The sequence below is a fragment of the Orcinus orca genome, chromosome 16 (assembly GCF_937001465.1).
Source record: "Orcinus orca chromosome 16, mOrcOrc1.1, whole genome shotgun sequence".
Taxonomy (NCBI): domain Eukaryota; kingdom Metazoa; phylum Chordata; class Mammalia; order Artiodactyla; family Delphinidae; genus Orcinus; species Orcinus orca.
In genome coordinates this window covers 46991695-47017628 of record NC_064574.1, presented here as the reverse complement: position 1 = coordinate 47017628, position 25934 = coordinate 46991695, and the positions used below count along the sequence as shown (strand labels likewise).

Below are 25934 nucleotides of genomic sequence, written 5' to 3'. Positions count from 1 at the left end.
CGAGTAACACTGCTGCCAACATTCATGTGCACCCTGGTTAATGACTGAGGTGATTTTCAACCCCCTTGGTGACCTCGTTCCTGCAGAGAGGTCACCAGGAATGTAGCTTCAGAACCTTTGGATAGAGGAATAAACTGGTGAATGTTTATGAAACACCATGAACTTTAGAACTAAGAAATCATTGACTTTGAAAAGCAGGATGATTGGTTGTATGGCCTCGAGCAAGCCATTAGGCATCTCCAAGCCTCAGTTTCCTCATCTGTAAAACGGGCATAATTGTTGTATTATGCAAAAATAATAGAGGTATTGTAAAAATTAGATGAGATAATGATATAAAGTACTTAGATAGGGGCTTCCCTGGTGGCGCAGTGGTTGAGAGTCCGCCTGCCGATGTAGGGGACACGGGTTCATGCCCTGGTCCTGGAAGATCCCACATGCCGTGGAGTGGCTGGGCCCGTGAGCCATGGCCGCTGAGCCTGTGCGTCCGGAGCCTGTGCTCCGCAACGGGAAAGGCCACAGCAGTGAGAGGCCCGCGTACCGAAAAAAAAAAAAAAGTACTTAGATAGAGCCTAGCCCAACTGAGCCTAGCCTAACATTAAGCCTAGCACTCAATGTTAATTGCTGTGATTGACTTTTCATCATAGTGACCATTTGGGGTGAAGTCAAAGATGCTGTATGACTTTATATAAGTTTATTAACACAATGTAACCAGTGCAAACCAAGTAATTTGTTATAATGCCAGATGTGAAGTGAAAATGCTATTCTGTTTTTCTTCTTACTTCATAACCTCTTTTGCTTCAACCTTGATTTCTGTGGGTATGTCTGGTTTAGATTTCTCTCTGTCCCTGATCTTCTAATAATAGGTGATCATTTGGATTCAATGTGATCTGAACTATGTCAGGAATTCCAAAGGCCAGAGAGGTAACTCGGCTATTTCCATGGATCTGTGGGCTTCCAAGATGAAATCACATCCTAGTGTCATATATTAGATGTGGTTGCTACCCGTGGAGCTTTGATGAGAATGTGAAACATTTGAGATGGAAAAGCGGGTGTGGGAGAAGCAGAGAGCTTCTCACAGTACAGACCGTCTTCAGACCAGACCTCCAGATTCATGGTCCTGGTCATTGTCCTGTCAGCCAAGAAAGCTACTCCACTGGGCAAAAGCATTCCAAGAAAGAGGGAAAACTAATGCCTCCCACACCTAAAGGTGTTTCCTAACTCTGAACGGAAACACACTTCAAAACTTAAAAAATTTTTATTTTGAAGTCATTTCAGACGTACAGAAAAGTTGCAAAAAGGGTATGAAGAAATCACGTCTGCCCTTCACCCGAATTCCCCAGTGTTAATGCTTTGCCACACTTGCCTCATTCCCTGCATCTCTCTCTGTTTACACACGCGCGTGTGTATACACACACAAACACGCACACACATGCACACATTCTCTTTTATCTAAACCACGAGAGCGGGCTGTAGGCATTGTGTCCCTTGATCCCAAAATACTCACTGGGTATTTTCTAAAAACAGGGACATTGTGTTACAAAACTGCAGTGAAATTAACTTTCATTAACTTTCACGGAAGATTCATTCTGTGAAAAAGAGCACACTTCTGCTCCAGACACAGCTGGCTGAGTCTCCAGGAGTCCATCTGTGTGAAAGAGGCCAGGTTCACTGTTAACAATATTATCGAATCTGCAGACTTTATTCAAACCTCGACTAATGCCCCACTCATGTCCTTTATATAGAACAAATGACATAAAGACTTTTTATGGTCCAGAATCCAATCCGAGATACCATGTGTATTTGACTGAATTTTTTTTCATCAGGAAATATTTTAAGGGAGCTGGAACCCTTGCTATTAGCAAATCCTCCCTTTAACATAACACATTTGCTTAACTGTCCACTGGACCCTCAGTGGAAGGACTGGGTCGAAAGAATGTCTTCTAGAATATTCACCTGTGCTTATGGGTGAGGAGGTGTAAAAGCAGTTAAAGCCAAGTATATTCAATTGTATGGACTGCATGCAAGGGAGACTGTAAGACTATTAGGGAAGATGCATTCTTCCTGGCTCTACTGAAGAGAAAAGGTTGGCGCGTGAGTGATGTGGCGCTAAATTTTGGCTGGTTGGGTGTGTAGTTCGGACGCGTCTGCCCGATAACCAATGCACTAGGTTGCAGTTGTCCATTCCCAGAAAGCAGACCTTGCACTCCTTCGTTCTTCAGTCAATGGTCACAGTAGCTGTGCTTTCTTTGGCAGATGTGGTATTGGAAAAAGCCATGCACAAGTGCATCTTGAAGCCCCTGAAGGGCCACGTCGAGGCCATGCTGAAGCACTTCCACGTGGCCGACGGCTCATGGAAACAACTCAAGGAGAACCTGCAGCTCGTGCGGCAGAGGAATCCACAGGAGCTGGGCGTCTTCGCCCCCACCCCTGACTTTGTGGACGTGGAGAAAATCAAAGTCAAGTTCATGACCATGCAGAAGATGTATTCACCAGAAAAGAAAGTCATGCTGCTGCTGAGGGTCTGCAAACTCATCTACACCGTCATGGAGAACAACTCAGGTGAGGCCACACCGCCCGGGCTCTTGGCCTCGCGATGGGGCTGGGACACGTCGGGCTTTCTGATTCCCAACTGCTCTTCCTTTCAGTTTCTTGACTTCACCAAGTGGCTCACAAAAATACAAGTGTTGCTCTGGTGTCTGGCAAATTAGTCCACGTGCAGCAGACAGCACCGAAAAAGTAAGCGGAGGAGGGCAACAAGATGCCAGATGATAAAAGATTTAGTTCAGGGTAGTGGATACAGAGTCAGTCTTGGGAGTCTGAGTTCAGATCCTAGCTCTGAGAATGGGTTCATTAACTGTGGGGCTTTGGCCACCATAATCAACCTTCCAAGCTGCGGTTCTGCACCTGTCGTGGGTATGACCCCATCCTTCCTCCAAAGGTGCAGATTAGATGGGACAACGCATGCATAGCCCCAAGCATGGTGGAAATATTTATGATTATTCCTGTTGTTACTACATTTTGGCCAGTGACGGTTTGTGTCAGTGATTTACAGCAAACTTGGAGCATTCGGCTATAATGTGGCTTCATCATAGCCATTTCATTGGCTCTCCCTTCTTTGCTCCATACTGATGCAGTGTAGTAGGAATTCACATAAGTCAGCCCTCGGGTTTCCCCTGCGCTGCTTCTTGTAGGTGCAGGAGTGACCCTGATTCGTGGGTAGCGATGAGCCCTACAGGGCTCCAGGTCTTGGGTGAGCCTTTTTAATTCCGTGGATGGTCACAACTTTTCCTCTGAGTGTAATCGCTCGATGCAGAAGCAGCGGAGAGAAAACACAGGCTCTGTTACCCATGGCTGGAGGAGGTTGCCGTGTGCAAGCACTTTGCAGACTGTTAGGCAGAAACGTTAACACATGCGCTCCAGAGCTGGTGATGCTGACGAACAGCACCTCTGCAGTTTTGAAGATACTTCACACGCAAGAAATGTACTTTCTGGAGTCCGTGAAGTCGTTTATAAAACGTCCCCCGAATTATATCTGCACAGGGTTCTGCTCTTCTCAGGCACAGTTTCTCAATCCCAGCACTAATGCCATTACATCTGGAGAATTCTTCACTGTGAGGCCATCTTGCTTCCTGTAGGAAGTTTATCAGCATCCGGATGCCATGAAAAATGTCTCCAGACAAAGCCAGACTCCCCTGGTGGGGATGGGGGGGCGGGCAAAATCACCCCTAGTTGAGAATCTGCATTGTCATAAAAAGTAGGAGTAAAGACTAAACATTTTTCGCCAGATATTAATCGTATATATGTATTCAGTGTACACTGAATGAGTACATTTAGCTCACATTGAAGACAGAGAAGGAACAAGTTATTCCTTGCTCGAGTTTGGTTCTGTCACTGAGTTTTGATTACTTTGCACAGAAAGCAAGAGGAAACAAGACTCAAAGGAGTAACAGCATTAAGCAGACACTTCCGCAAATGGTTTATCGTGTCACTTGCTAAAAAGTTTAAACTCTTTCAAAGTACTCTGTTCTATTGCGGAGGTTGATGCAAATCATGGAAATGGGGAGAAGATCTTCCCTGTGTTCATTGACTCAGACATTCATTCTGAAATTGTGAGTTAGGGTTGGTCTCTGACGTGGGCAGTGGGGAGAGGCCCAGGCCCTGTAGGATTCCAGAAACACCCATCTCTCTTTATGAATAGCTCACTTCCCCAGCATGACTCCTCGCTGTCTAATAAAAGCAGCAAGTAGGATATGAAAGGAAGAAGTGTTGATAAAAATATCCCCGTCTGTCTCCCCCTTTCTTCCTACTCCAGGGAGGATGTATGGAGCTGATGACTTTTTACCGGTCCTGACCTATGTCATAGCCCAGTGCGACATGTTGGAACTGGACACAGAGATTGAGTACATGATGGAACTCCTGGACCCATCCCTGTTACACGGAGAAGGTAACAGGCTTTTGAAGAAGTGGGAGGATCTGGGTGCTTTTCTTCGGTTTCATTTTCTTTAAATTGAAGTTCACGTGACATAAGATTACCATTTTAAAGGGAACAATTCAGTAGCATTTAATACATTCACGATCTGGGGCAATCCTCCACATCTTTCCAGCTCCAAAACATTTTCATCCCCCAAAATAAAACCCCAGGCCCATTTGGCACTTATATGGGTGCTTTTTTGACATCTTCAGGGGTAATGGCCGTTTTAGTTTTGTTCATTTATAAGAATGTGCTGACTTTTTTTTTCAGATTACAAAAGTAATACATGTTCATCGCAGAAAATTTGGAAAAGTCAGAAAAACACAAAAAAATGCAACCCTGCCATAGTTATACTTCACTGAGATTGGTTAAGTGCAATAAAAAACAACTTTCAGTAAAATAAATGCAATTTTTTAGAAGAAATGATTTCTTTGATTCCAAAGGGAAGCTATAAACTTTTGTTGGAGAATAATTCCACTGCTGGCACAACCACCCGCTGTCAGCGAATCGGACAAAGCCCTGTCTTTTGTTTTCATCTTTATTTTTTAAATTTGGTTTTCAAGACGAAAACAGCATTAATTTCCTTTTCTATTAAAAAAAATAGAATCTGCTCATCATTAACATAAAACTACAGAGGAGTAAAATCTGGGCGATTTGCTTTCGATTTACTTTGTCCGTTCAGTCTCCTTCTTTTTTTTTTTTTTTTTAATAGTGCTGCAATGAACATTGTGGTATATGACTTTTTTTTTTTTACATCTTTATTAGAGTATAATTGCTTTACAATGGTGTGTTAGTTTCTCCTTTATAACAAAGTGAATCAGTTATACATATACATATGTTCCCATATCTCTTCCCTCTTGTGTCTCCCTCCCTCCCACCCTCCCTATCCCACCCCTCTAGGTGGTCACAAAACACCGAGCTGATCTCCCTGTGCTATGCGGCTGCTTCCCACTAGCTATCTACCTTACGTTTGGTAGTGTATATATGTCCATGCCACTCTCTCGCTTTGTCACAGCTTACCCTTCCCTCTCCCCATATCCTCAAGTCCATTCTCTAGTAGGTCTTTGTCTTTCTTCCAGTCTCCTTCTTGTATCCACATGTCTTCGCAGGAATTCCTCTCCTTACACATTTATCACAGAAATAATTGGGGTGTTTGTCACTGTGATGCACAGGCTTGGAATAACTAGGACTCTTGTGTGACCTTATCTTCTTAAAGGGGAGCAGATCGGAGCCTATTCATCCTGGTGCATTCTGACAGTCCATTTCCATGTGTCCCTGTTGGAGCCCAGATAGACCCTGAGTGATGAATTGTTGCATAACATGTTTTCTCTCCAGTGAGCTTTAGTCTGGGCTTGAGTAAAAAGGTCCATCCACGTGCTCATGGGATTCCCCAGGGAATGCATCATCCCAGGATTTTCCCTGGAGGAAGCTGCAGTGCAGTGTCACCCCCCGAGTGTGTACATTCGTTCACTAAGTCCCCAGTGCCTGGCTTTCGTTCAGAGTGTCTGACCTCCAGGGAGCCCTGAGGGTCCCCCTTCCGTCCCTGTAGGGACAACGCTGACTCGGACCAGTGATGAATATCTTCGTCCTGTGAATGAGCCTGTCCATCCCTTTACCTCTCCCCCATTTATCTCCCCTCATCAATATTCACGACGCTGAGGCCAGACCCTCTGGCCAGACCCTGCCAGGAGCATTCCTCCCCTGCTCTGCCCTGGGATTTCCAGAAGGGGAGAAGCATGTGGCTGTGTCCAGGGACTAAGAGGAAACATACATCTGTCTCTGTCCCATGCTTTCCTTTCTTCCGCTGCGTTATTATTATAATTTTATATGCATCTGGGATTTTTTTGAGCTTCAGTCATATTTAATTCTAGTAAAAAGTGTGCTGAACTCTTGGGGCTTTGGGGGAAGGGCATGCCAGTTTCCCTCAGAAAATTACCATTCTGCTGCTGACAGAGTGTGCTTAGGACAAACATACACTTACATCATGTGGCCTGAGGGTCGAGACAGCCACTTCCTGCCACCTTTCCCATCGTTTCCCCGGAGCGAGGCACTGCCCTGGCCACTATGTCGGTGACGGATGGGGTGGGCGGCAGTGCTCAACTCCAGGAATCACAGAGAGAGACAAGGACCCAGCTAGCAAAACTGCAGCGCAGCCAGCAAGCTCGGGTTTTCACTAGAGCCTGCCTCCACTCAGCCGTGTCCTGGTTTCTCAGCCTGCTTCCTGGGAGAGCAGGGCGGCCCCGTCGGGTGGCCATGGTTGCAGACCAGGCCCTCCTCTCAGACCAGAGCTCTGCAGTCTGGGAGGAAGAGGCAGCCAAGCAGAGATGCACTGCTGGTCCAGCCCTGCATCCTGCCCTACTGCCCAAAGCCCTCTTTGGTTTGCGGGACGACAGCCCACATCTGTTTTCTGCTGTTTAAGCAGGTAGTTTCATTTGCGGAAAAAGCGTCATGGAATCCCTTTTACGTGCACAGCCCTGCTGGCAGGGTTAGAGTTTTGCAGAAATTTAAACCTTCCTCTAATTGCATCCACATGTTTCAAAGTGTGGTCCGTTTTGTGCTTCCAGCATTTGGAGTTTTCTCCACAGCGGCCTGAACTTTGAGCCGTGGAGTCTAAAATTTGGCGTTCAGAGGAAACAGTCCCCTCCCAAACTCAACTGTCATAGTCCCTCCAAGTCCGAGCTCCAATCCTGACACCTCCACAAGCCTCTCTTAAGTATTAAGTCCATATTGGTTTCTCCTGAAATCCTCTATGTGGCATTTAAATTCCATACTACTGAGTTTCCCACTCAATCATGTGATTTGTTCATGGGGAAAATATTTAGTAAAAATCAGCCACTCAAAGCGCTGTACTCCAAATCTCTGCCAGCGACCTGAAAGCCACAAAAGTGTGTTTCTTTCTCAGTATGAGTCACAGGGGGGCGTTCAGCTCATTTCCTAGATGGTGGACCAGTTGCCATCTTGAGTGTTGTCACCTGTTGACCAGAGAGAAAGTTCTCCAGGGTCTTGTGTTAGCAGCTAAATACTTTGGCCATGAAAGAGATACTTGCAGACAAAACTTATTAAACCACAACTAACTTCCGGTCCCTGCATGAATAAACCGCCAATGTCCGTTTTCTTTAATACATTTATAAAGCAGGGACTCTGATTCTAATTTTTACAAACCCACCCCCGCTCTGTACCTGGCTCACGGTGGAGATTCAATAGGTATTTGGACAAAGAAATGTCTCTCGATGATGTGCTGTGCCCAATTAGGGAATTTGTAATAAGTGTTTGGGGCGCCCCCTAGTGTTTCTCTAGCACACAGCTTACAAGTTTCAGGAAGGCACCTAATTATAGTTTAAGACCAAACTGTGAACACACTTATGTCTCTCAGAGTGTTGTAAATCTTTTTAACACTCCCCCAAACATAAGACATCGTTCCCAAATGCACCAGCAAAGGGGCATCACTTGCTTTTCCTTGTAAATTACTCTTTCCTAAATGTCACGTTATGAGAGTCCCCAGGGAAGGGTAAGAAAGGGAATCAGGAGGGAGAAGTTATTTTGAAGAATCCATATCGTGAGCACACATGTATACTGTGTATTCCTTTCAAAGTGTATAGTTTACTCAAACTTTAGAAAAGAGTAATTCCTAAAGGAAAAGCCCCAAAGCAGGTGTTGCCAGAAGTAGGTAGGTTCCTGTTCCTGTACTAAAGGGTTCTGGGCTCAGAAAGGTGGACCCTGCCGTCCTCACACGCCTCCCCACCTGCATCAGGCCCCAGCACCCTGACCTTTTCTGGCAAAGCATTTTCACAATTGTGTTTAGATAATAGAGATTCTGTGTGTCTCACCCGTTGGAATGGAAATTCCATCAGGGAAAGCAGGGCGTGGTCCGCGGTGGGCAGTGGCCCAGGCCTGGGTCAGCCGTACATCCACGGAGACGGATGCAGGAATGGATGGGTTAGGATGTGCTCTCATGCGGTCCCTCAAGGAAACGCATGCGGAAGAGAAGGAGAAAATGCGGAACCGGACCTCCAACACGGTGGGCCCCCAACTGGTTGTCCAACTGGTAAACCCCTGGAGAACTCATTCTTTCCACCCTTTCCAGGAGGCTACTACCTGACCAGCGCCTACGGAGCACTTTCCCTGATAAAGAATTTCCAGGAAGAGCAGGCAGCGAGACTGCTGAGCTCTGAGGCCAGGGACACCCTGAGGCAGTGGCACAAGCGGAGGACCACCAACCGGACCATCCCCTCAGTGGACGACTTTCAGGTATGTGGCCGGCCGGCGGTGGGGACAGACTCCTGCTGCTTCCTTTGTCCTTGGGAAGCAGAGCTGGCTCATGGCGCACGCAGCTCAGGGCACCCGAGGGCCTCCCTTCGTCGGACCATCTGGTGGAAGAGGGATATTTTAAACCACCCTCTGACCTTGTTGTTTCACTTCTCTGTTTTCCTTAAATTAACAGAATATATATATGTGTGTGTGGATTTGGCCCAAGTTTTGCTGCCCTTAAGAAATCAGAGTCGAGTTAGGGCAGGATTTCCTCCAGAACGTCCAGCGTGGATACTGCCCACCTGAGCGCACAGGAAGCCAGAAGGAAGGATGCTCTCAGCACAGGTGGCAGATGGGAGACTGGGAGGTGGAAGCAGCCATGTGAGGCCCTGCACTTGACCTGGTCTCTCTGAGAAGAGGGACACCTCTCCTCTTTCATCTCGCCACCCCCCAAAACAGAAGACCTCAGCATCTCATCGGCAGCGTCAGCTCTGGCAGCTGGTCAGGGCCAGAGTTGAAGAGTGAGCATCTGGGCCAGGTCCTGCCTGGCTCCCCTTCCAGAATTTTCTGTGCCCCTGAGCTGGTCCCTGGGAAGGCGGGTTCCCACAGAGCTCGCTTCCTAGAGAGGAGAGGCAGGTTGAGGCTCTAGAAATCTTGACGCAACACAGGAACGCTTGATTTGCTCAGTCTATGAAACGATGAGTAAGTCTGCAAATGTCTTCAGATAATACTTCAAAAGTTTCAAATAGAATTGTAAACCCCGACCGTGCTTTGTGTCCACGTGCCACGCGGTGAGTTTCCAAGCAGGACAGATTTGCTCCACATCCAGATTCACCTTCCTTGCCCTTTTTGCCTTTTTAATGCTCTGAAAGCACTCAAAAGGTACATTTGGTTTAAAGCCACCCATCGTGGAAAGGCAAGGTCAGCAAGGTTTTCTCCAAGATAGGAGTGTTCCCAGAAATTCCTTCCCAGGCACATAAACCTAAGGGGCGAGAAGGCATCCTGTGCGCCCCCCACCCCATGGATTGTTGAAGAACTGTCCACGTGCTGAGTGATTTAGCATCCGCAGGCCCTTGGAATGTGGCGACTATTGGCCATCTGGGGACGGGGTTCCTAAGGCCACACAGCCTCTGGGGAGAAGAACGGAGGAAGGGAAATAAGAAGGGATAAAAACGCATCCTTCCACATCCCCACCTGCCATTAGCCCCTTCCCCCGGTCCCCTCTCTCCATCTGGAGCTTCTAACCTAGAACCCCCAGAGTCCATGCCTTGTGCACACCCCTCCCCACTGGCCTCACTCACCTCAGAGAGGCACATCTTCTAAGAACGGACCCAAGATGGGAATTGTCAGCACTCAGCTTGGCTATAGAAGCCAAAGCCAGGAAGCAAAGCTGCACTTGGAACTCCTAAGTCAGGGTCACAGACACACACATCTGCTCACCCTGGAGAGGCAGCACACCTCACCTCAGTGGTCGAGACACCAGAACGCTGGCCCTGCCACTCACTCGCTGTGTGGCCTTGGGCAAGTTCCTTAACCTCTCTGTGCCTCAGTTTCTTCACTGGTCAAACAGGGATAGTGGAGGCCTCCTTCACAAGGTTTTTTTTAGGAGTCAGTAAGTAAATGCATACCTTGTGCAGGCCATGTGCTGGGGGGCGGTATGGGATAGGAGGGGTTGGTGAAACCGGGCGTGTGTGTACCCGAAGGTGCCCTCTATTGTTCGAGTTCAAGAGCGTCGGTGTTCTCATCCGTGTGCAGGGTGCACTGGCCTTCCCAAGAGCTCTCTTTTCTATCACCTGAGGAAACCCTCAGGGTAACCGTGTAGGACCCCCGGCAGAGAGCCCCACTCCCCATTACTCCCGAGTAGGGCGGCCAGATTTCGAAAAGGAGGATGTATTTGTCTTCTGTCTGAAAATCAGATTTAACTGGGCGTTCCCTATTTTATCTGGTAACCCCACTCCTGAGGAAGTAGAACTGCAGAATGACCCGGGGCCACAGAATCTCAGAGAGCCGGGCAGGAGCCTAGGATGCCCCGCACCTCGTCCGGGCCCCAGGTCTGTTCTGTTCCGTGGAGCCGCTCGCCTGGTACTGCTCACGATGCAGGGCCTGCAGACACCCCCCAGCCTGCAGCCCCCATCTCCACGGCACCGCCCTGCACCCAGAGGCGCCCTGCATCTCCCAGGCCTTTCCACAGAATCCACAACCCCCGCCGACTTTCCCACACAGCACTCAGAGCCACCTTGTGTTGGGTTGAACCGTGTGAAATTGCCAGTGGGGGAGGGGGGGGATGGTCAACCGTCCGCAGTATTTCGTGGTGCAGCCTAACGCCATCGCCCCTGCTTAGGCTTCATAAAAAGGAGTCCAAAGCGAATAGAACGTGTGCTCTGTGTCGACATATGTTAATGTGTCTCCTGCTGCTGACTCCTGGCTCTTCTGACATTTGGTTGGTTTTTCAAGCTGGGAATAAAATAAACCCGTCAGATCTGGTTGACACTCTTAACCAGGGATTTCTCAGCCCAGCTCTATGAGAGAGACTGAAGGGTGAGAGCAGGGCTGAACGGACTTCCTCCCGCTTCTTGTATTGGGGATGAATTAAAGTCCATACAGTTGTGCTCCCCACCATCCCGTTTCACATCAGCCTCTTTCCCTGTACTTGGGGGCCTCGTCTCCTGACCCTGGACGTCCCGGCGAGGCTCACCTGTGAGGCCTCTCCCTGGTGTCCCCCAGCTCACCTGCACCATCTCACTTCCTCTTCTGACGCCGCCCCTGCACCTCTCTTTCCACCTGCAGAATTACCTCCGGGTTGCATTCCAGGATGTCAACAGTGGCTGCACGGGAAAGACCCTCCTTGTGAGGCCTTACGTCACCACGGAGGACGTGTGTCAGCTCTGTGCCGAGAAGTTCAAGGTGGCCGACCCCGAGGAGTACAGCCTCTTCCTCTTTGTGGACGAAACGTGGCAGCAGCTGGCAGAGGACACATACCCTCAGAAAATCAAGGCCGAGCTGCACAGCCGGCCACAGTCCCACGTCTTCCACTTTGTCTACAAGCGCATCAAGAAGGATCCTTACGGCGTCATCTTCCAGAACGGGGAAGAAGAGCTCACCGCCTCCTAGGAGACACGCGAGGCTTCCCAGTGGTGCATCCGAAGAGCGGAGTTAGGAACCTGGCCTCTGGCTTCCACGTGCTTGTGCTTGCAAAGCAGTCACCTCCTTGGGGTCCGCTCGGTTCAGTGACGGAGCCATCCACAGGCCGACTCGGCCAAGGGCACCTTTAGCCACGACGCCCAAGCACAGTAGCTGAGGTTCATGAAACAGTAGGATCCGTCCTTCAGAGATGGAGAACTGAATCTGATGGTTCAGGTGTCCCGAGATCGTTTGCTGCCTACCCCCAGCCAGGCACAGGGTTGGCTCACGTGTATGTATACGTACTGAATGAACATTTAAGGTACAAGCTCTTCTCTTGAGTTCAACAGCAGGCGTTTGACAAGACTGTCCGATGCAGTGCATCAAGGACCTCTCAGTTCAGTGGGTGCCTTCATCCTTTCCTTCCTTTCTTCTTTTTTTTACGAAGAGCCTTTGCGTTTTTATATATTTCATAGAAATTTTTATAGCAGTTGCAGGTAAACTGTCAGGATTGGTTTTTAAAATATTTTTGTAACTTTAAGATATTCTATAATTATGCATGTGATTTTAACATTTAATATGCAACAAGAAATCTCTTGCTGGATTTGAGAGTATTGCATTTTAAAAGTCTCTCTTCTGTAACTGGATGTTTGAGCAACTTTGTGGGGAGAGACTGCTGGGTTTCTTACAGCGATGTATTACTGACACTGGCCACAGAATGCCTTTGGAAATCCAACGTACTGTTATTACCTTGTTCACGCTCAGTGGTATCGCGTTGTTTTGTGCTTTCACCAAGTGGTGCTGGGGATCAGGAAAGAAATGAATGTAGAGAGAGGTCGAGAGGGAAATACAGACTCTAACAGAGGACTAAGGGGTGGAGTCTGCTGGTTCAGACTCCTTGAAGGAAGTGGGAAAAGGAGATAAAAGGAACCACCTATGCTGAAAATACTGTAAATGTGCAGTGAGATTTGCAAAATCTGTCCCATGTTATTTGCTTTCGGAAGCAATTTTGAAAACCCCACGAGGAAAAAAAAAAAAAAAGAACACCACTTTTTTTTTCCTTTTCCACATAAATCAAAACTAACAGCATCAGATTATTTTGGGCAGAAACCATGTATTGTGAGTTTCATTGAGTTAAATAAATGCCATTTGGAAAGGAGTTTGCAAATGCACCAAAAAGCCCATCTGTGTTGTAGAATGTGTGGCGGAAGTTAAATTTCTGTTTTATGAAACCTGTTTGGGCGGGGCCTGGGGAGGGGCGGTTTGCACAGGGGATGAGGGTCTCGTATCAACATAACAAAGGTAGTTACAAAAACATGTTATTGTACTGTGTAAGGATGCGTAGTCATCTAATTTTGTTGGCTTTGTACCTTGTACCTTTTTAAGCTTTTGCTGTACATCTGGAACCCTCAACACATACTGTGTTGTACTTCCTTTTGTAAATGATTTTTTTAATGGAATTTTGCACATAATACATTGTAATACTGTGCGATAATCATGTGTGAAAATAATTCTTGAAATATTCTTCAGTTGTCTTTTTCCTTTGAGAAGCAGAATGTGATTATGCACCAGAGCATGTTATGTAAATCTGGAACCCACGCCAGTGTTTGTGGTTAGATAATCCATAGAGAGGAAACAGAAAAGTTGACATTTTTTCACCAAGCTCGTGTTCTGACCGCAGCAGAAGGAAAAGAACGTGTTCTAACCTGAAAGATTTGGTGTTATCTGGGACAGTCCTTCGCTTAGTTGGACCAAGAGAACATCACAGCTAATCAGAAGAGCCCTGCAGACACCCCGCCCTGGTCTTTTTTTTTATGTAACCTCTGAAGTGCCCCAGCTGAAAGTTCAGGGCTGTTTCAAAATCAGCACGGCAGAGGCTGGCCTATTCCTGGTGCTTGGCAATGGCTTGATAGGTCCTTGTTGACTGAACGCACTTTCTAACCCGTCAGTAGGATGGATGCTTAAAGATCAGAACTGTGGCTGAGCCGACTGCCTGCTTTGCATATTTACAATGAATTCAGAGTGACAATTCAGTCCCTGTAGTTTAAGGTCGTCACGCTCTCCTTGTCCTCCGAAGTCAGTACACTGCTGACTTAAAGCAGGTCACTGTGCCTGAATGGGAGACAGCCGGAGTAAACTTCAGTGAGATCAAAATAGGACGCTAGTGTGAGCAGAAGAAAACATCACAAGACAGCCCCTGGTTTTGTCGTTGGGCAATGTTTCCATGCTAAAATTACAGCTTCACATGCGTCTTCACTTTTTTCCCCACGCCAACATTTCTCACTTCTCAAATTGCCAGGAAACAGATTTTGGGGCAGTTTGAAGGAATAAGAGGAGAATAAAAATATACATGCTGGGTGGAGGGAGAGGAAAATGTATTTCCAAATCTAAAAATATAAAAGTTGAATGCCAGCCAGAGGAAAGGATTTCTTTCTTTTTTTTTTTTTTTTAATGTTATATGCAGTGCCAAATATTCTCTCCTCAGGGACGCAGAATAGAAATAGAAACTATTCGAGCAGATCAGTATCGTGTGGAAGTTACAACTTTAGATCTGTAAGGAAACACAGAAGGCAGGAAACCCAACCATGAATGCTTTCATTCATAAATGTGGCTTCACGTCTGCCGGGCATCTCTTACCTCCATCTTTAAGAGACTGGAAATGAGACAGCACTCTGATTATCAACAGCACTGCCTGCTTACTCGCTAAAGTCTGAGAGGAAGGGCTACGTACATGGGACACGGGCATTCTAATCGCCTGGCAGTATCTGATGATAAAATACTAAAAATCATCATCTTTCAAACCATGCTTGTGATGGTGAATTTGAGACCGAAAGTATTGTTGGTCATTTAGTGAACCCTGATTAAGTTGGAAATGGGAGAAAATTCACATAACATGGCAGAATCCTAAAGGGATCGTAAAAAAATAGAAGAGGTGGAGGGAGGAAGATCTGGAGAACACGCTCTTATTTGAAAAAGATGTTTCCCTCCAACGTGGAAGGATGGGTGGCATTTGGCACAAACATATCCCCCATGGACAGTGACTTTTGTCAGGAAGGTATGCAGGGGAAGTTTATAAAAAATTATTCAGAAAGGTCTGGGCCGATACATTTAATAAAGTAGTACCGAGGGTCTGCCCTCAGACCCCCACCCAGCAGGCACGTGTGCAGGGCGGCAGCTTTGATCTGGAGGGTGGGGGGCCGGGGGCCGGACAGCTTCTTGTCTCTTGATGCTGATAACCTAACCTTCCAGAGTGGAAGTTGCCTGAAAGTTCTGTACGTAATAGACATTTAGAATATCATCATAAGAATGAATCTGAGTATTTCCTTCCACCGAACGCAGATCTGCTGTGGTGGATCCTGGACTCTGTCAGCCTGGAGGGGGAGGCGCTCAGGGCCCATGGCGGGGAGAGGGACAGTGGCTGGGGTGGGCGGGTAGCGGGGACCAGGCAGGGCTCAGCTCTGGGCTAAGGTTTCCTCCCTGGCGTCTATCGCCCCCCCCCCCTCCCCGCGGCCCGCCCTCGGTCCCCTGGGGAATACATCACCTCACACAGCTGAAGGCAGTTCCCCCCCATTTAGCTCCATTCCTTCCCTTCCCTCCCCCAGGACCCTTGGGGGCAGGTTTTAGGTTTTAATGAGCTGGGCGGGCTCTGGCCTTTCCCTGAGGCCTGTCCACAACACACGCTTCTCCAGTTCTACCTGAGATGCAGGGTGAGCCAGGTGCCACCACCTACACCCGCCCACCTGGTCTGTCCCCAGGGCTCAGTGTCCGCTGGTCCTATTCCCATCAGGTTCTCAGCTTCGGCCGCTTCTTCAGCTCACCTGCAGCCCTTTAAAACCCGAAGGCCAGGCTGCCCAGACCATCAGAATCTCTGCACGTGGGACCCAGGCAGCGACTTCTACTGAAACTTCCAAGGTGATTCTACTGTGAAATCGGGGCTGAGAAATACCAGGATAGATCAAGACACAGGTCTTAGGAGAGAAACACACCTGAGAGAGGTAAGACTTTGTCTACAGCCCCTAACGCCTAATCAGTTACAGGTTCTTGGTCTTAGTCGGCTGACTTCAGCAAGAGACCATGGAAAATGTACTTGTAGCATGGCACCGTTCCATGGAAACAGGAAGCAAGCCACACAGATGATTTTAAATTTTCTAGTAGCCACGTTAAAAAAAAGAAGCAAAACAAATGGGTGAAATCAATAGCACTATATTACAGTATTACTAATAATTTATTTTATTTTAGTAATCTATTTTATTATCTAACCCATGCTATCCCAAATATAATATTTTAACAATTAATCAATCAAAAACATTAGAGGTATTTTACACTAATTTTTTTTCATCACCTCCAAAATCTTGTGTGCATTGGGCACTTATGTCACGTCTCAGTAGCCAGATGTCGAATGCTCAGCAGCCACGGGTGACTGGTGGCTGCTGTGTTGGAAAGTGCAGTTCTAGCAAACTAACTAGGAGTGACTTAAGAAACTGAAAAAATACAGTTACCGGTGCATGTAAAATAAAACCACGTCACAAACACACACACGCGCACTGTCAAACAGGCACCCCTTACCAGCCGAGGTGCTGACGGCATCTCCCTCTTGGCTCCTGCGAGAGCCACGAGGCACTGAATTAATCCATGTGACGTCTTAGAACCCGGTACTCCACAGGCACATTGAATATTTGTCACTATTATCATGAGACAATCAACCTCTTCGAAAGAAAATTTTCCACTGCCGTTGTTTGTTTCTACGGACACATTCACGTTTTTATCTGCTGGCAAGTTTCTTGTGAAAAAAAGAAAGACAATAACAGGTACTAAGGTTTAATATAGATAAACTATATATATCAATATACATATTATATATATATCGCTATATATTATATATATTAACTATATAAATCTATATATTATATATATTAAGTATATATCTATATAGATTATATATATTAACTATATATCAATATACATATATATTAACTATATATCTATATATATTATATATATTAACTATATATATCAATATACATATTATATATATTAACTATATATATCAATGTATATATTATATATTAACTATATATATTATGTGTATATTATATATTAACTATGTTAATATATATTATATATTAACTATATATCAATGTATATATTATATATAAACTATATAATGTATATATTATTTATATTAACTATATGTGTTAATGTATATATTATATATATTAACTATATATGTTTATATATGTATGTATGTATATATTTTATATATATATACATACATATATATACACACACACACACACATATATATATATATATATATTTTTATATATATATATATATATATATATATATATATATATATATATAGGGATGAGATGCCCAGTGTGGGAGGATTAAAAATAAAGTGAATGCCATCCGTTAACTTTGTTGTTGATGATGGTGGTGATGGAGGAGTACAGGTGTGAACTGGGAGGATATTCCCAGTGTTCCCTACTGGCCAAGACCATCAGCAGGGCCCTGGCCAGTGGTGACTATTGCCAAGAGGGGGAAAGGGGAGGAGGGAGGGAGATTGCAGGGATGGCCAGAGTGACATCCTGGGAGGAACCGGCTCTGCCCCGAGGGTGGCTACAGTAGCGCTTCCCAGAAAGGAATGATTACTTAAGTAAAAGTGTAACTACAGTCAGTGATTATTGCCACAGCTTTTCCTCTTTTAATTTTATTTTTTACATTCACTTATTCATTTAGATATTTATATATACATGTCTATTATTTAACTGGATTACTCTTAAATACAATAGGCTTTACCAAAAAGAATAAGGTGTGATTTGATGCGATTTTCCTTATCTCTGATGTCTCTGCTTCCTCTTTCCTGCCAGTTCTACAAATTTTGAGAGAATGGACTCAGATTGCAGTTTTAGTCAATTTTATCTTTTTCACTCTGTTTCTTCAGTCTACTGATATACAATCACGCACAGAACAGAAATGCATCGACAATGAACTGAAAGAATGAAAAATTGCAAAGAAAAATAAACTGCCCAAGACTCTTTAACCAATCAAAATTAAATACACGTGAACTAGCTAGGACACTGGAAAGCTTCTGCTTTTCACAAGCATGTGGAAATACAATACTTGGCAAATTGCAAAATCTCATTTCACAGATAGTTGAAGATTTTGCTGGTGAAAATGCAATCCATGGACCAAGCATAGCATCTTCCAGGAGCTCCTCAGAGTCTCAGGACCCTCCCAGACCTACTGAAACAGAATCTACATTTTAACAAAATTCCCAGATGATCCACGTGCACGTTACAGTTTGAGCAGTATTAGTTCAAGGCCTGTTTGTGTTGAGGGCATTTGTGCAGCTGATACAATTAAACTTAAACTGCTGCTGTTAAATCTCTGGAGGGATGGAGCTTGTGACACTAACTAAAAAAAAGGCATAACCTCACTTCAAACCACGTACATGATCACAAAAGGCTTAAAATGCAGATGTCAGGAAACACGTGCTTTTCTGATGATGATTTAGTCTTCTTGCTTTCACAGGGAAAAGAGACCTGAAACGTAGGGGGAAAGACTCAAAATGAGGTGGGGTTGAAGACAAATACAGTGGTTTTGCCAGGCATCTTCTTTTACCTCCAACTATGTGAGGCAAACAGAAGCTGAGTCAGAAGGTTCTTTCTGTCTGGGCCAGCTGCTCTCACATGTGTACTCGTGTGTGTGTGTGTGTGTGTGCGTGTGTGTGCATGTGTGTGCAGGGACATCATTATGTAGTCTGGATAATTAACTAGTCACACTGTCTGCACGTGATATTGGAAGTTTATGGGCTTTTTTATTTTCTGAAAGGACAGCCAACTTTCTTTTAAAGGCATTTCATTCCCTGAGAATCTATTATCTACAGGGCCATTTTGCTCATCGATTTTGAAAAGCAGGGAAGATAGATGTATTTAAAATGTATTTGGTGACTAAGGAGTGAATTGTTTAAAACATCTTTGGACTCAGCAGGCGGCGGCTGCAAAGGGAAAGTGCTGTGGACCCTGCAGAACGCTTGCATTCCTCCGGACAGTGATTCCAAACAATCCTGAACCCTCCTATGCTTGCAATGTTGTTTCATGCATGTGGTTTTGCTCTTTTTTTGTGGGGGAAGGGAGGATTTGTTTTTACAGAATAAACACCACATCAAATATTCCCAGGTGTATAATGAAGCAGCAGTTCCTGTCCCCTCCCCCAATCCCATTTCTATTTTTAAAAATATTTTTCACTTAATGTACAATCCTTTTTAAAAATTATTTATTTATTTGGCTATGTCAGGTCTTAGTTGCAGCATGCAGGATCTTCGTTGCGGCATGCGGGATCTTGCTGTTGCAGTGTGTGGGCTCTCTAGTTGTGGCGCGTGGGCTCTAGAGCTCACAGGCTCAGTAGTTGCGGCGCGGGGGCTTAGTTGCCCCATGGCATGTGAGATCTTAGTTCCCTACCAGGTATTGAACTCCCATCCCCTATACTGGAAGGCGGATTCTTAACCACTGGACTGCCAGGGAAGTCCCCGAATCCCATTTCTGATGCCTCCCCCTCTAAACAACTTCTCCAGCTCCATCTGCCATTATTTATCTGCATATTTCTTTAAAAAATGCTTATACTGTTGCTTATTGATTTCTTTTCCAATATTAGACATTATTTACTGAGTCCGTACTATGGAAGGTGAGGATTTAATCTTCTTATACCATATACATAGACATGCAATTTTTCTCTGCCAGTCTCCCCAAATAATTATATAACATTTTGGATAAATTCATGTTTTTTATTATGATGGCAATGTAAATATTGTTGAGAGCTAAACTATAATGCAATTGTATTTCCTTTTTGTACAACTTTTTGTTTTTCTTGGAGTTAATGATTGCTTCCATTTTTATGGTTTACCTTTAATGTACCCATCACTAATTCATTCTCAACCTCTATTCCACAGCCGAGAAATTCCTTTCAACATGCTCTAATAATGCAGAATAATCTATCATTTCCTTTTATTTTTTTCATTGAGATATCTTTCCTAGAGCTGTCCTCCTGTTGTAATGTGGGTGGGCCAGTTGGTTTCTAGGACTGTGATAGAACTGTCTTCCTGGAAATTCTCCTTACCATTCTACAGAGTTAAATGTCCTATATCCTATTTCTTGGATCCTTTTTTTCTCTTTCTTCACTCACTTCTTTTTTTACTGGAGCACATTATTTAGAAGAATTGAAGGTGAAACGTTTGAGGCTTTTACATATTCTTCTGATTCTTCTATCATTCCTAGTGCTTGATAGTTTGACTAGGTCGAGAACCCTGTTAGAAATTTCCTCTCAGAATCTTTTTTTTAAAAATTAATTAATTAATTAATTAATTAATTTTTGGCTGTGTTGGGTCTTTATTGCTGTGTGCAGGCTTTCTCTAGTTGCAGTGAGCGGGGGCTACTCTTCATTGTGGTTCGCGGGCTTCTCATTATGGTGGCTTCTCTTGTTGCGGAGCACTGGTTCCAGGCACGCAGGCTTCAGCAGTTGTGGCATGTGGGCTCAGTATTTGTGGCTTGTGGGCTCTAGAGCTCAGGCACAGTGGTTGTGGCACATGGGCCTAGCTGTTCCACGGCATGTGGGATCTTCCCGGGCCAGGGCTCGAACCCGTGTCCCCTGCATTGGCAGGCAGATTCATAACCACTGCGCCACCAGGGAAGCCCTCCTCTCAGACTCTTGAAGGTTAGAAATAATGTTTTTTTCTCTTGTCATCTAGCTTTCAGAGATGCTGGTGTCTGACATCACTTGATTTCTAATCCATGCATATATGAATCTCATCTCATTTTATACCATTGAATCATCTCCTTCCACCTTGACTGTAGGCCCAGCCAGAGGACTCACCTTGGTCAAAAGGACTCTAGTAAACAGGGTGCAAGTGGAGGTTTGAAAAGTGCTTGTGCATTGGGCTGGCCCCTTCTTGCTGCTGAGAACCCTTCCATCACCCTTGTGAACAGAACAAACTAGTTTCCTAGAAGATAAGAGATTGTGTAGAGAGAAGTCCCAGCCATCCCAGGACATCCCAGACACGTGAGCGAGGCCGTCTGGGATGATACAACTAACAAGCCTCCAGCTCAGACCAGAAGAACCACCCAACCAACCCACAACTTAAGTCGCTAGGTTTGGGTGATTCGTTACACAGCGAAAGCTAACTGATACACTTCCCTTCCATTTTCCAGAAGCTGTTAGAAGAGTCTCCTTATCCCTACTGTTCTCAAATTTCAAAGATGTGCCTCGATGTGGATTTTTTTTTCATCAGTTGTGTTGGAGACTCAGATCTCTTTCACTCTCTGGAAGCTCATATTCTTTAATTCTGAGAACATTTCTCATATTTTCAAAATTATTATTTCTTCCCATCTATTTTCTCTTTCCGGAGTTCCTATTATTTAAATATTGGACCTGAAAACGTGCCCCATTGGGTTAACAGAAACTGGTGACTAACAGAAATTCTTGATCTTGTCTTACAGAACACCAGATAAGGGAACAGCTTGTTAAGAAACCCTTCACTTGTGACCTGCCTTCACTGACCAAGCTCACCTTAATTATTTTTTGGCTCCCTAACTGCCCCCTATAGATAACACCTTTGAAGTAGGGGTTGCTATAGTAATGGGGGCTTAAGTTGTTTTCCAGGAACTTGGAGTCAGCTCCAGTGCAGTTGAAGCTGAGTAAGACTGATTAGGAATGCCCACCCTAAAATTTGGCTTGCGCAGGTGTCCAGTGAAATACATCTTGACACCAGAGGGCTGAAAAACTCCACCCTCAGATCGTGCTAAATGCCTCCATTTTTTTTTAAACAGGCATCCCGTGGAAAAGCGTGTAACCCAGATACACCTGCGCACAACACCGGTTACCTCACTTTTTCCCTACCTCCAGTCACCTTTTCCCACACCTAAGACCACCCTACTCCTTTATCCCATAAATATCTCAAGCCCTCGCCTTCAGGGAGGCAGATTTGAAATTTGTTCTCCATTCTCCTTCTTTGGCTGCCTTGCAAAGGAACCTTTTCTGTGTGACAAACCTCCATGTCTTAACGTTTGGCTTGCTTCAGGTCAGGCAAATAAACCTGGCTTGGTAACAGACCTACTAGATTGCACTCCTATTTGTTTTTTTCAAGCTTTAATTCCTACTTCTTGTCTCTATGTCTTTTTCTTATACTTTCTGGGGTATTGCTTCAATGATTGAATTTTTAATTTATAATAATAACATACTTTGTTTCTGAATGTCATTTTTATAATATTTAGTTCTTTTTTTCCCTGGATGAAATATCTTGCCTGTGGATCTTAGTTATAGCATTATTTTTTTTAAAAAAATCTCTGTTCATCCCACTTTTCTTTTTCTGTTTGTTTTATTCTGTCTTTTGGATTAGCGGCTGTACTCAGATGTTCAGTGGCTTTTGATTATTCATAGTTTTGGGTGGCGGGTTGTGGGGTTTTTTGGTTAATATTTATTTATTTATTTTGGTTGCACCGGGTCTTAGTTGTGGCAGGCAGGCTCCTTTGTTGCGGCTTGCCAGCTCCTTAGCTGCAGCAGGCAGGTTCTGTAGTTGCGGCAGGCAGGCTCCTTAGTTACGGTACACATGTGGGATCTAGTTCCCTGACCAGGGATCAAACCTGGGCCCCCTGCATTGGGAGCATGGGGTCTTATCCGCTGTACCACCAGGGAAGTCCCGATTATTCATAATTAAATGTAAAGCACCACAAAGCTTCTTGGAAGCTGTGTATATTGGCAGAGTTTGTGAACTGGCGGCCCTCCCTTTAGGGTGACCATGTCGCAACCTGGTCATTTTATTGGAAGGATGAAAAATGTGAATATCTTTGGGGCTTTTCTCTTGGGTCAGGCGATTTCCCCAGGAAAAGTTCTCCAGTACCCTACTGGGGGTTGCAGGGTGGGATTAAATCTCACTGCCAGCATTCTGGGACCTACGTAGGGCAGGGTGAATGTGCCAGCTCTTACTTAACCCCGATTTCCAATGCGGTGGTCTGGAATGTAGGGGACACGGGTTCGATCCCTGGCCCGGGAAGACCCCACATGCCATGGAGCACCCAAGCCTGTGCGCCACAGCTACTGAGCCCGTGTGCCACAACTGCTGAAGCCCACGCACCTAGAACCCTTGCTCTGCAGCAAGAGAGGCCACTGCAATGAGAAGCCCGCGCACCACAGTGAAGAGGAGCCCCCACTCGCCGCAACTAGAGAAAGCCCGTCTGCAGCAACGAAGACCCAATGCAGCCAAAAATAAATAAATTTATGAAAAAAATCATAATAAAAAACATTAGTTTATCCAAAATGTTACATAATTATTTGGGGAGATTGGCGAAGAAAAATTGCATGTCTATGTATATGGTATAAGAAGATTAAATCTTCACCTTCTGTAGTATGGACTGTGCTCTGGGAACTTGGGAACACAGCTTCCTATGCCTCTCCAGGGAATAAGGCTGTCCTCTTCTCCCTGCCGTTGTCCCTGCCTTGTCTGAATCCTGAGCCTCAGCAGATTCTGCACTGGGAATCCATTGCCTTGCCCCTTGGCTTTTCGTCCTGTAGTTGCTGAACTCTCAGCTTGCGTCTGTCTGCTAAATGAGTTTACTAGCATCTGTAACTGTGCGGCTAGCTCTCATCGGCTATTGTCTCCTTCTCCATTCTCTTTGTTTTTATGAATTTATGCCTTTAAAAAGTTTTTTAATTCTCTTTTCTTCTCATCTTAAGTGAGGTGTTGATAGGAAGCTCGTGTGTTCAGCTCATCTTGTTTCACTGAAACCTGTAGTCAGCTTTTCATACGAATGGTGAGTGCTTTTTGTACAAGCTAGTTACCCAAACTAAAAATAATTGATTACATGGGTGGTTGGAGTCAATGCATCTATCTGACCCACTTATTTTATAAAGAAATAAATTTTTTATCTGAAGGCGACTACCCATCCCAGCTGTTTCATTGTCAAGCACATTGCTAAGGATTTATCAGAATATATACTTACTGGGCACTTTGTCTTTTCCACTTGATCTGAAGGAAAAGAAACAGAGTAGCAAGGGATGAAACGTCAAGCTCTTTGCTTGTTTAAATGTCAGAATGTTGCCACAGTGAATGATGCAGGAGAGCCTGGGTCAGCACTGTTTACAGAAGAGCACATGATGTTTTGTCTCAATGAGCAGGAAGATGTTTTGTGATAAAATGTGGTAAAAGCTTGTCATTTTTTCCAACTAAGCAGTAAAAGGAAGTACACAATGTAAAATGATCAATGAGAAGCTCTGAGTCATCAGTAACATAGGACAATGGGCAGGGTAAAAATAAGATTGAACGTGCTGAAACAGAAAGCAATAACAGCATGGCCTAGGAGCCCAAGTAACTATGGGACTCCAAGGCATTTAAATGTAGTTCGTGCTTTTTAAAGTTACTGAGTGGTGGGGACACTGAGGTAAACCATGGTGGTTCTATTTTCTTTAGAGTCAGGTTTATTAAGATATAACTTACATACAGTGAAATTCACTCTTTTCAGCGTACGTTCTATGAATTTTGACAGATCCATTCAGTGAGGGAGTCACCGCTGTGATCAGTCCCATAAAACTCTCCCCTAATTTCCTTCTGTTCCCCAACCCCAGCCCCTGCAACCAATGATCTGTTTTCTGTTCCCGAAATTCTCTCCTTTCCAGTTTATCTTATAAATGGAATCATACAGTAGACAGAATTTTTATTCTGGCTTAAATATTTCTGTACAGGTTTTTGTGGGAACATAAGTTTTCATTTCTCTGGGATAAATGCCCAGGAGTGCAAGCTGGGCTTAAATGGTAGTTGCATATTTAGTTTTTAAAGAAACCACCAAACTGTTTTCCAGAGAGGCTGTGCCACTTTACATTCCCACTGGTTATGTGGAAGTGATTCAGCTTTGATTTTTTTTTTTTTTTGTAAATTTGTGTTAAACTGCTGAAACTGTCAAAGATTTACTCAGGTTAAAATGTATGCACTTTTAAGAATGTTTTCTTTCTCGAAGTGTCATGACTAATCTCACTGCAATAAAAAAAACCTAAGTCACTCCCAAAAGGGAAAACAAAAATCATGCTGGCCTTACTCTTTTCCCCCAGAAACTTTAAACCCCAGGGAAAAAATAGAATAATGATGTTTACAAAGTTCTTGGCAGGGAGAGAACATGGGATCCATGAATATCCAGCCAATATTCTAATCAGGCATCTCACAGACTAAGGAGCTCTGGGAAAAGAGCAGCAGCCCCGTGGGGCCCCTGGAAAACAAAGCAAAGCAAAGCAAAACAAAAAGAAAATACTATAATGAAATCCAGCCAACCCATAAATGAATCGAAATGAAGAGTGGAACGAGAAAATTGTAATAAAAAAATGGCAGTGCACATTACATCCACTCAATTATAGATGGAAATCAAACAACTGGAGGATGCATAGTTGTAACACAGATGTATATAAAAGTTCTGAAAAATAACAATAATACAAGCAAAATAATCAGGAGACTAGGGCAGAGCAGACAAAGATCATTACAGAGATCATTATAGCTTTCATTACAAAGAGACAATAGTGCCCTAAATGGAAACTTATGATAAAAAATACTTGGATCTCAACGATTTTCATTAAGATGTTGAAAACACATAGATTATATGACATAATATAATATATATCTTAGGCATTAAAGGAAACTTTTAGGTACCCTTATTTCTTTGGTAGTCAGTAATCTATTTAGTTTTAACTCAGTTCATTTGGAAATAACCAAAAAAAAAAAAGACTGGGTGTCCTGCCAGATATACTGCACGGTGAATACTAACCAGCTGTACATCTATTTATAAATACATTTCAGCATTCCTGATTGCCTTGTGCAGTTTAAATTCTCCTTTGAACCGATTGCAACATCTTACTGGTTCTTTCATAATGAATGAGTTGAAATCTTTGTCATGTGTTCATTTCATATTTGTATGAGAATCACAATTTTACCTTTTCTAAAAATTATCTTTTAGCATTCATTTAATGTAGCACATTAGGGGCAGTTGGTGGTGGTGGGATGAATTGGGAGATTGGGATTGACATGTATACACTAATATGTATTAAATGGATAGCTAAT

At 44.4% G+C, this 25934-nt stretch overlaps 1 protein-coding gene and 1 long non-coding RNA gene across 4 annotated transcripts in view; one reads left to right on the top strand and one right to left on the bottom strand.

Annotated features, from left to right (window-relative positions):
• Window positions 1-13363, top strand: part of RIN2 (Ras and Rab interactor 2) — a 98717-nt gene extending 85354 nt beyond the window's left edge. For all 3 annotated transcript variants that reach the window (XM_004270414.3, XM_049699108.1, XM_033429395.2), the window contains 4 exons: window positions 2254-2559; window positions 4313-4444; window positions 8556-8719; window positions 11507-13363. In XM_004270414.3, coding sequence (XP_004270462.2) covers window positions 2254-2559; window positions 4313-4444; window positions 8556-8719; window positions 11507-11830 — 926 coding nt within the window. In that variant the 3' untranslated portion in view covers window positions 11831-13363. The remainder of the gene's footprint in view (window positions 1-2253; window positions 2560-4312; window positions 4445-8555; window positions 8720-11506) is intronic.
• A 902-nt stretch (window positions 13364-14265) lies between these two features.
• On the bottom strand, window positions 14266-15674 carry LOC125961393 (uncharacterized). Its single transcript, XR_007472075.1, has 2 exons — window positions 15580-15674; window positions 14266-14390 (listed from the first exon to the last, which is right to left on the bottom strand). It is a non-coding gene; the product is annotated as an uncharacterized LOC125961393 (long non-coding RNA).
• Between the last annotated feature and the right edge of the window lie 10260 nt (window positions 15675-25934).